This window comes from Myotis brandtii, unplaced genomic scaffold (assembly GCF_000412655.1).
Source record: "Myotis brandtii unplaced genomic scaffold, ASM41265v1 scaffold506, whole genome shotgun sequence".
NCBI classification, from domain to species: domain Eukaryota; kingdom Metazoa; phylum Chordata; class Mammalia; order Chiroptera; family Vespertilionidae; genus Myotis; species Myotis brandtii.
In genome coordinates this window covers 3,797-15,081 of record NW_005369287.1, presented here as the reverse complement: position 1 = coordinate 15,081, position 11,285 = coordinate 3,797, and the positions used below count along the sequence as shown (strand labels likewise).

At 53.4% G+C, this 11,285-nt stretch overlaps 1 protein-coding gene and 1 pseudogene across 1 annotated transcript in view; one reads left to right on the top strand and one right to left on the bottom strand.

Moving 5' to 3' along the window:
* LOC102247682 (LIM domain-containing protein 1) overlaps positions 1 to 10,985 on the bottom strand; it is a 22,045-nt gene extending 11,060 nt beyond the window's left edge. Inside the window, exon 1 of the mRNA XM_005877052.2 lies at positions 10,860 to 10,985. Coding sequence (XP_005877114.1) covers positions 10,860 to 10,905 — 46 coding nt within the window. The 5' untranslated portion in view covers positions 10,906 to 10,985. The remainder of the gene's footprint in view (positions 1 to 10,859) is intronic.
* On the top strand, positions 7,776 to 10,061 carry LOC106727949 (annotated as a pseudogene).
* Positions 10,986 to 11,285: the final 300 nt, after the last annotated feature.

Here is an 11,285-nt window from a genome sequence, read left to right as displayed (position 1 = left end):
AGCTGATTGATGTTTCTCTCTCATCAATGTTTCTAACTCTCTATCCCTCTCCCTTCCTCTCTGTAAGAAATCAATAAAAAGTATTTTTTTAAAAAAACACCCTTATGTAATAATATGAAAAATTTTTTTTCTCCCTTCCTCTCTGTAAGAAATCAATAAAAAGTATTGGAAAAAAAAAACACCCTTATGTAATAATATGAAAAATTTAAAAAAAAATGTAAAGATTGTGCATTTCAACTATGTAAAGAAGAAATTCGAAGGAAAAAGACTGGGAAAGAAATCTGCCCAGAGGACGGTGCCTGTGTGTGGACATATGGTGTTGGCATCCCAGGGGGTGCGGCAGGGGCTGCAGCCGGGCTGTTCATGCTTTGTTTGCTGCTTTATACTTTCCTTCACCTCCCCAAACTTTAAAAACAAGCAGGTATTACTCTGATCATTTAAAAAACTGCCCCTCTGGCTAGACAAAGCCTCTTGCTGCCAGTGCCCAGGGCTGAGAAGTCCCAGGTCCAGAGGCCAGGGAAGGGGCCTAGCAGCTGCTCCTGCGTTTCCTTTATTAAAAAAAAAAAGAAAGAAAGAAATGAGGCCTGGCCGGCGTGGCTCAGTGGTTGAGCGTCAACCTATGAACAAGGAGATCACGGTTCAATTGGGGCGTATGCCTGGGTTTCGGGCTCGATCCCCAATGTGGGGCATGCAGGAGGCAGCCGACTCGTCAACCTATGAACAAGGAGATCACGGTTCAATTGGGCGTACGCCTGGGTTTCGGGCTCGATCCCAAATGTGGGGCATGCAGGAGGCAGCCGACTAATAATTATCTCTCATCATTAATGTCTCTCTCTCTCTCTCTCTCTCTCTCTCTCTCTCTCTCTCCCTTCCTCTCTGAAATCAATAAAAATATATTTTAAAAATAATTGAGGCCTGGCCGGCGTGGCTCAGTGGTGGTTGAGCATCAACCTATGAACCAGGAGATTATATACAGTTTGATTCCCGATCAAGACACATGCCTGGGTTTCGGGCTCACTCCCCAGTAGGGGGCGTGCAAGAGGCCACCAATCAGTGGTTCTCTTGTTTCTCTCTCTCCCTCTCTCTCCCTTTCGGAAGTCAATAAAAACACATTTTTTAAAAAATTGAGGACTCCCCCACAGATCTGAGAGGAGTGGACCTGGACCTGCTCCAGTTTTTACTTCAGTTTTAAAAAACCATCTAAGTTTTGACACTGAGTCCCACATAGAAATTTTTTAGTTTGTCTTTGGTCAGTGGGAGAGAAAAGCTAACATCTGTTGATCGCGTTCTGTGTTTCAGGTACTGCATTTAGAACGTGCATATATTAAAACAGCTTTTTAAATGTTTAAAAAACACGGTCACACGTCCCTGTATCATTAGCGCCCCTTCCTGTCCCTGTCCCTCCGTGTGCCTCTTACGAAGTCCACACGTCGCTCCCTGTCACCTCCTCAGGGTTTCAGTGTGGAAAGGGCTCCCCAGAGAAGGAGGCGGAACTAAAACGCACCCCATGTCCATCTCTCGGAGCCGCACACGGAGGCGGGCACTGATTACTCTTGGGAATCCACTGGAAGTGACACTCCAGGATTGCGCCCAACTCTCTGGGTTCCCCTTCCTCTTCATAGAAACATAACACTCATGAGTTCAACATTGTCATCTGCATTTGGTCAATTCTGAGGCTCAGAGAGGCGCCGGGGAGTGAGCGGGCAGGACGGGAACCCGGGTCTGCGCGACTCTGAGCGCATGTGGATTGCACGGTGCTGTGAGCCCCCCTTGTTGGGTGTACGCTTGTGCGTGGAATCCAGTGTAGCTCCTCCTACCAGGGAATGGAGAAGGGAATGTCCACTTTGAAGCACCTTCTACTTACTGGGCACTTTACCTACATAGTATCTCCATGATCCTGACAATCCCGTGAACGTCTCTTGCGATGGCCCACGTGTGGGTATAACGTGTTGGGACCACAGGCACGTTGAGGGGGAGGGGCGTCAGGCAGAAAGCAGCAAGCAACCTCGTCTTGAGAAGCAGGGAGGAGGCAGAGGGGCAGGGATCACTCCAGATCTGGCCAGTGACACAGCCACCAACTAACCCGGAGATTCCTGGAATCACTGCTCCTGTCCTGGGCGCTCCATTCAAGTGCAGGACCCAGAACTGCGCTCACTGACACGAGAGCCAGAGCAGCCGGCCACCACTAGGTGGCCCCAAAGCACAGCCAGGACCGGACCCTTTCTCACGAGTAAGCAGACTCTGGTTTAGCAGAGTTACGGGCACTGTCCAATGTGGCAGCCATGAGCCACATGTGGCTAAATTTAAACTTTAATTAAAGTGAGATGTAATAAAATGTCAGCTTCTCAGTCACCATAGCCACATTTCCAGTGCTCAACAGCCACACATGGCCACTGGCTGCCACATGGGACCACGTGAGTCTAGAGTTCGTAAAAGCCGCCAAAGACCTGGAGGCCAAATGAAGGTAGAGAGGGGCGGACGGAGAGGCAGCTGCAGGGCCACGGACACATTCCCAGCCGGTGGCATCGGGTCCCTGGGATGCTCCCCACGGAGCACGCGTCTGGGCTCTGCTCTCTAGATTTCAGGGATCAGGATCTCTGCCGGGGGAGCCGGGCGTCTGCATCATGATAGGCTCCTCGAGACTGTGACTGATGCACGGTAGAGGGTGAGGACCACGGGGGGTGGGGGGTGGGGGGGGGAATGTACACTGCAGGCCACCGAGGACAGAGCTGGGACCCCAGTCCCCCATGCACCAGCCGTGCGACCACTCTGGGACTCCACTTCCTCTTGGGTAAATGGGCGTGGAGCTGAGGAAATGAGGGGGCTGTGAGAAGGCACAGCAAAACTCCCTGAACACTGATTCATATCACCACCAACGTCAGAGGCGTACAAGTGCCGATGGAGACCGGGATGCGAAAGAAATTGTTGGTGAGGAAACACGGGAGAGAGTGGAAGTGAGGAGGGGAGGAAAGGGAAAGGAGAAGGAAGATGAAAGAGTATTAGTCAGGGTCTCCAGAGGAACAGAACTAAGTGTGTGTGTGTGTGTGTGTGTGTGTGTGTAAATAGATTTATTATAAAAGCAATTGGCTCACACAATGACGGAGGCTGACAGGTCCCAAGGTCTGCAGTTGGCAAGCAGGAGGCCCATAAGAGCCGATGGCGTGGGTCTAGTATGAAGGCAGGAAAAAACTGATGTCCCAGCTTCTGTTTCCTCATTCGTGGGAGGGTCAGCCACACTGTGCTATTACCCTTTTTTTTAATGATGTTTACTTTGAATTTATATTAGTTCACACAAACACTCCATCCATGCTTTTGTTCCGGCCCTCCGGTCCAGTTTAAGAACCCATTGTGGCCCTCGAGTCAAAAAGTTTGCCCACCCCTGGCCTAGTATGAAGGCAGGAAAAAACTCATGTCCCAGCTTCAGTTTCCCCATTCGTGGGAGGGTCAGCCACGCTGTGGTATTCTGGCCTTCGACTGCTTGGGTAAGGACCACCGTTTTGGAAGAGCAATATGCTTTACTCAGTCTACCAACTGCCAATCTCATTTAGAAACACCTTCACAGACAGACACACCTAGAATAATGTTTGATCCAGCACGTGGGCTCCGCATGGCACATCAAGCTGACACATGAAATTAACCACCATAGGGGCCAGACTTGGGACAGAAACTGAAGATTTTAGAGGCAGGATTTAAGAGAGAAGAGGTGCTCTTAGCAAAACGAGAGAGCCAGGGACACCCAAGTGGTGTCTATGATACCTGAGTAAAGTTCAAACCTCCAGAAAAGACCTCCTCCCTAACCCCAGGATTCTGGCTCTGAGATGAGGCACCCAGAGCAACATCTTCATGCCAATTAGGGTGGAGTGTCCCCTGGCATGTGGCACACTCTCCATTCTCCTCTGAGGGTTGGGGAGGCAGGTGACACATTGGGCACGACCAGGTCGCAGCCTTGGTCTGGGATTACTGCAGGAAAGGAAAGCAGATTCCCACCCAAAACCACACGTGTGCTTGGAATGCAGGTGTGGCAATTCATGATGTAGGCCACACTGGAGTTACCTACACACTACAGGTCAGCCACGCCGACTCCATTAATGTCACCGGCACGAAGAATCTGATGTTCTTCTACGTCAGGGACTGTGTGGCCTCTGGTTGCATCAACAAAGTCTGACCTAAGACACCAAGCCTGGCCCCAATTCCAGGGCACCCAGCGGGCCTGGGTTTGCTAGGATGGACACGAGCCTCTGACCGCATGCCAAGTGAAAGTCCCCCCTCCGCGCTCTTCCGACCCGCACAGCCCTCGGCCCAGCTGCCTATTTCGGTCGTTTCCTGGTTTCTCCCTCGCCCACTGATTTCCTTTGGGATCTGCCCACTCTTCCTTTCTCACATTCTTAATCTTCAGCTTCCTCCTTGGACCCAGCTGACTCCCCCGGCTGGTGCAGAAATACTGACTAGGATGAGAAATACTGGGATGACTCAACGGCTCCGAAATTCAGGGGTCGAAGGCCTTAAGAAGGCAGAGACCTCTGATCAAAGCCCTGGATCCATTTCTCTGCTCCGGGTGCAGCCCACTATCGTCCTGTCTCCCCTCCTCCAGGTCCCAGGCACAACCTGCACTCACAACCCGAGAGCAGCCAAACACTTGACCCTGTGGTCCCCCAGCCCCAAGGCAGAGGCTGGATCCGAGACCTCGTGGCAAGACCCCATGCCCGGAGCAGGCCCCCGTCTCCAGCACACATTCTCTCGAAGCAAAGGGAACATTACAGTGGCTGACGGCAAGGGCTGAAGGCCCACACGGTCCTGGGCTGCAGTGCTGGCCGCCGTACTTAACCGCCACGTAGCCAACCACAAGCAAACTGAACACTCCAAGCCACTGCCTGCTCGTCTGCAAAATGGGGGTGATGACAGTACTGAACGCACTGGATTGTTGGTTACAGCATTTGGGGAGCTACTGTGGGTGGAGGGCTCGGTGAGGGGTCAGGCTGACCATGAGCTAGAAAGCTCACCTCCAAACTACATCAGGCCCTCGGATAATGTCGTTTTATTGTGACCCTGATGAGGTGCCTTAGGAACGTAACTCTTGTTTATATCAATTAGCTTAGGAGGACACTGACTTAGACCTCATTTTGCTTAAAGTCGCGATGACACTGAGTGAGGCCTGATTGTAGTTATAAGCACTGCGCTGACCGTTCCCAGGAGGCAGGCCTGCTGTGGCCTGAGGGTGACTTCCCTGATTCAGGCTTCACTGTTTCAGACTGTGAGCATTTTCAGGCAACAATAAAGTCAACAGGATTTCAGGGGTGGCGTTTAGACTTAGGAAGCAGCTGACCAGAGCCCCCTGGACAGTACAGCTTACTGGGCAACGCGCCACCAGCCACTGGCTGAGTCACCAGAACCTCTGCTCCACACGCCGGGCCTATGTCTCGTCGTTTTATTGACCTGAAGGAAGAAAGTGGCACTTTTTCAGGGTTCCACTGACGTGGACAGCCTTTCCCCGGACTGGGTCTCAATGTGTGAGATTTCACTGTAAAATCCATGCACGGTCCTTAACAGGTATGGATGTTTGGGTTTTGGAAGGTGGATGGGCAATGATTTTTATTCTTAATTTTTTTGTTGTTTTTCCCCCCAAGGTGTGGCTGGCAGGTCACAGTGCACCCCACCTGGGATGTGAGCCTGGGTCACAGCAGTGAGAGCCACCAGGTCTGGCCTTGACTCGCACATCCCAACACTGTCCCGCGTGGACCCCGCCCGACCCTCGGTGGCCTTCCTCTGAGGCCAGGTCGGCACTGGGCACAATTCCTGTCGGCATAATCCTCACCCCCAGGACCCGGGCGCCCCCTGTTCCGTGAGCCCCGGGGAGGTAAGCACACAGGATCCCTCATCTAGTCCATCACCTGCCAACTCAGGCCACGGACACCAAGAGCAGCCTGAGCCCCAGCATGGACCCAGCAGGGAACGCACTCGGTTAGTCTTTACAAAGTGAACAAAATCTCACGTGCTGGACTCAGAGCCCTGCCTCCTTCGTCCCTCAGTCTGTTCTGCAAGGATCCAGCGAGAGCTCCACTTGACCCCAGCACACCGTTCTTCCTTCTCATTCCACCCGGGGCCACCGACGGGCGCCAGCGTCCCCTCAGACGGGCCACTTGAAGCATGGTGTCCAGACACAGGGTTTGTGGCCGCCAGCCAGGGCCATGCCTGCCCTCTGCACGGACCCTCCCTTCCGCTCCACAGTGTGCCAGCTGGGGACACGGCCACCTGGGTGGGCAGGGCCTGCGGGGGGAGAAGGGAAACCCAGGGCACACGTCTCCATGGCAACCAAACACACTGGCTGCTGGAGGAGCAAGGCAAGAAAGAAGGGGACTTTAAGAAACTACAGAAACGCCCACACATTGCACTTCTGGGAACGAACACCAAGGCAACGCTTCAGCGAGGGAAGAAAGGACGCATGCACCACGGCAGTTGGGGGCTGTGGGTGACGACCCACAGGCCGGAAGCAAGCTCCATGCCACAACACCAGGGAACAACTCCCGGTTACCAGGCAACGGTGACAATGCTTACTATGAAGACTGCGGAGACGTGGAGGAACGTACGACAAAATAGTAAATCAAAAAGGATATGACGCTTTAGATGCTATGATTACAGTTCTAAACATTTTAGAGACTTGTGGGCAAATTTGTATACATTTAGACAAAGCCTAGAGGGGAAAACAGACAACTGCAAGCCCCTGTTTCAGTAACATCACAGGTTTCAGCTTCTAAGATGTTCTTTGCAGCTGCCATGCTGTTGTCACAACCAAAAGTGAGCTTAACATTGTTGCTGCTTGTGAGCGGCGGGGAGCCAGGGCGCCCTAAGGACCCGCACCCTCCACGGAGGAAAAGGCCCAGAGGGGACACCCGGGACCCTCCCAGCTCCCCTGGGGGTGGGAGGCTGTCGGAGCACCTCCCAGCTCCCCTGGGCCCGTCACTGAGACGAGACAGCTCTCATCTCTGATGAGGGCGGGGCTGCACCTGGGACTGGCTGCTCAGCGTCCCGCAACCGCCTGGCCATGTGCGTCCTCTTTGGTGTGTGGGACGAGGACCAGGCAGCTGGCACGTCTGGTCTGAACCTAAAAGCGGCTCCCTGTATCTTCGCCAGTCAGGTCAGTGGGGCCTCGGCCTTTCCTGGACGCATGTGTGAGCGGACAAGACCCAGCATTTTGTTAGTAAATTATCAATACGATCCAGGAATCGAATGTGCATGTGTGCATGTGTGTGTGTACATGTGTGCACGTGTGCACACGTGTGTACCTACAGAAACACGCCTCTATGGTGTTTTAGGCTAGATTGTTTTCATAAGTGAAACGGGAAACAGGAAAACACATGCACCCCAATAGGAAAAACCCGGATGTGCAAGGCTGAGCTGGATTTGGGAGCCTGGATTCTGGGCCGGTTCCACGCTAGGTCTCCAATCTTGAGCGACTTTCTCCCTATCTCTGGGCCCCCATTTCCTCTTCCCCGACGAGGAGGGGTGGACCCCAGCTGCACCGTCCCCTCAATGCTGAGGTTCGCAGACCCACCTGAGGCCCCGCGGAGCCAGGCCACAGGGCACCCGGCCTCCTGCTGCTGCAGCAGTTCCAGGGCAGCGGTAAGTCACCAAACAAAGGCAATTCCTTCGGGCGGCTGAGAGGCTGCTCAGGCACAGGCCTGGGTCTCCGCGGGCTCCCTCCGAGTGGAGAGGCGAGTGGAGAGGAGGCTGTGTGTTTACACGCCGCAGGAGTGTGTGCAGGCCCCGTGCAAACGGGAATGCGGGACACCCTCTTTCTGACGGAGTCCCGTCCCCGTGCCTTCGGCAGCCCCGCTCTGGGGCCTGGACGGCTGGCACGGAGTCACAGAGCGTGTGGTCACGGCATCCATGACAGCACCAACCAGAAAGCCGGGCACATCTCCCGGCTGGGGGAACAGGGAAGGCGCGTGGAAAAGGCAGCCTCTGAGCTGGGTCCTGAAGGCTGGTCAGAATCTGAATGTACAGAGCGAGTAGAGAGGGGAGAAGCTAGGGAGCTGTGTGTTCAGAGACACGGATGTGGAGAAGAGGAGGGCTGTTTGACTTGCTAAGTTAGTAGGAAGCGATGACAGAGACCAGACCACAAGGGCCTTGACTGCTGGACCAAGCCAACGCCCACACACGCCAGCTATCCTCCTGAAGCCTGTGGGCTTGTCAGAATCTGCAGCGAGAGAAACCCAACCATTGAGGAGCTGACAGCTAGTCATGCGGCCACAGGAGGAGCCAACTGACTCATTAATATACTCCTCCCCAACAGCTTTCTTTTATTTATTTATTTTTAATATATTTTTCTTGACTTCTGAGAGGAAGGGAGAGGGAGAGTGCGATAGAAACATCAATGTGAGAGAGAATCACTGATCAGCTGCCTCTTGCACGCCCCCTACTGGGGATCGAGCCAGCAAACCAGGCATGTGCCCTTGACAGCAATCGAACCCAGGACTCTTCAGTCTGCAGGCCGATGCTCTGTCCACTGAGCCAAACCAGCTAGGGCTTTCTTTTATTTTTAATCCTCACCTGAGGATATGTTTTTTGATTTGAGAGAGAGGGGAGAAGCTAGGGAGCTGTGTGTTCAGAGACACGGATGTGGAGAAGAGGAGGGCTGTTTGACTTGCTAAGTTAGTAGGAAGCGATGACAGAGACCAGACCACAAGGGCCTTGACTGCTGGACCAAGCCAACGCCCACACACGCCAGCTATCCTCCTGAAGCCTGTGGGCTTGTCAGAATCTGCAGCGAGAGAAACCCAACCATTGAGGAGCTGACAGCTAGTCATGCGGCCACAGGAGGAGCCAACTGACTCATTAATATACTCCTCCCCAACAGCTTTCTTTTATTTATTTATTTTTAATATATTTTTCTTGACTTCTGAGAGGAAGGGAGAGGGAGAGTGCGATAGAAACATCAATGTGAGAGAGAATCACTGATCAGCTGCCTCTTGCACGCCCCCTACTGGGGATCGAGCCAGCAAACCAGGCATGTGCCCTTGACAGCAATCGAACCCAGGACTCTTCAGTCTGCAGGCCGATGCTCTGTCCACTGAGCCAAACCAGCTAGGGCTTTCTTTTATTTTTAATCCTCACCTGAGGATATGTTTTTTGTTGATTTGAGAGAGAAAGGAAGGGAGGGGGAGGGAGAGAGAGAGAGAGAGAGAGAGAGAGAGAGAAACATCAATATCAGACAAACATAAATTGGTTGCCTCTGGTACATGCCCTGACCTGATTGGGGATCAAACCCACAACCTTTTGTTGTACAGGATGAGGCTCCAACCAACTGAGCCACCTGGCCAGGACTCCCCAGCAACATTCTTAGTTCAAATGATGATCGCTTGAGAAGGAAAACAGCCTCTACTTAATATTTTCTTTTTCCCTGGAAAATACAGCAAATATTGAGAAATATTTTGGCACAACTCCTGTACAGATGGATAAAACAGAAACGTGTCAATGAATGAGGGAATCAGTAAGATGTTACAACCGGGAGACTGTGGGGAACCACACGTACGCTGGACACCAGAAACGTCAAAGTGAGCGTGTGGGTCTCTTCCCTTTTGCGGCCACCACAGAAGCGCCAGCGGTTCAATCCCTTTGTGATTTCTGACCGGGCAACAACCATAAAAGGCACTTCAATGCACCTTCCCACATTCGCAGGAAGATTGTGTGCTCTGCTCTTTCCAAAGAGCTGAGACAGAAGTGCAGTGTTAGATACATGCCCGTCCGAAAGGATGACGAAGCTCAGGTTGTTCGAGGACATTACAAAGGGCAGCAAATGGGCAAAGGAGCCCAGGTGGACAGGAAGAAATATGTCATCACACTGGACGAGTGCAGTGGGAGTAAGCTAATGGTACAACTGCGCATGTGGGCATTCGCCCCAGCCAGGCGGTGATCACTAGACGAACACTGGACAAAGACTGCAAAAAGATCCTTGAATGTAAAGCCAAGTAGGAAAGGAAAAGGGAAAAATTCAAGGAAGACACAATTGAGAAGATGCAGGAATAAAGCAATATTATATACAACTTCCATTAAAAACTTAAAATAAAGAGAAAAAAAAAAAGAAACGGCGAAATGAACTTGCTAAACAGACGCGAAACCCACAGCGGTTGGCGCCACAGGGCCACGGTCAACCGCACTCCACCAGACGAGTGCATGTCTCGGCGGGAAACACGGGTGTCGCCAGCAGGACCGAGCAACCTGCAGCGTGTGACGTGGCTCAACGGCAAGGCCAGGCCCCGACAGCCTGGTGACCGACCACAGCATTTCCACTCAGGACACCAGGAGACTTCGGTCCATTTCCAAGCCTCCCACAGTTTTCCCTGCAAAGGTGAGTACTGCCCTGGCCGGTTTGGCTCAGTGGATAGAGCGTTGGGCTGGGGACTGAAGGGTCCCAGGTTCGATTCCGGCAAGGGCATGAACTCTCTATCCCCCCCCCTTCCTCTCTGTAAAAAATCAATAAAATATATTAAAAAAAAAAAGGTGAGTCCTGATCAACGCACAAACTGTGCATCTCAGGCAGGAGTTTACGGGAGAGCGCAGTGGGGACTGGAGCGTGAGGTTTCGAGCATGACAAGCCTGACGGGGCGAGGCGGCACTTCGAAGCCACTCAACGTCTCACCAAAGTCCATCCCGGGCGAGGCCTGGTGCCCTGGGGCCAGTCACCTGACCGTGATGGGCCCTGTGTTGGTGGCACAAAATCCTGCGTGGGAGGTGCCATCCTTCTGGTGAGACCATGAAGGGCCCAGGCCAGCGGTGTCTTCGGGACGGAGGCTCTTCCCTCTCCTCCCTTTCGCGGTCCCCACGGCCCTCCCCCTCCCCCGCTGCGCCCAGCGCACACTCACTGCAGGCCGCACAGGTGAAGCAGGCGTCGTGGTACAGGTTCCCCATGGCCTGGCAGGCCTGGCCGGCCCCAAACACCCCTTTGCTGCATTTCACACAGGAACCTGCAAGGGCGAGAACACACCGGTGAGTCAGAGGGAAACAGTGTAAACTGAGTCAGAAACAGCCAGTGAGCAAAGCCAGATGCTCCTCCCCATAAGCAGGGCATCGCCCACCCCATGGGTCGCTCCTTTGCAATGTCTCTCTCCCCTCCCCCTCTCCCCCTCCCTTCGCCCTGCACCAGCCTTTCAAGGGTCAGTGCTCCCACCACAGGGAACGGCCGCCAGGCTGGGCTTCAGGCCCCACCCCGCTGCCCTCCGCTCTGCCACGCCTCCATGTTGTCCGCTACTTCCTGCCGGAGCCCTAGTCTCCCACGTCTCTAGCACAGA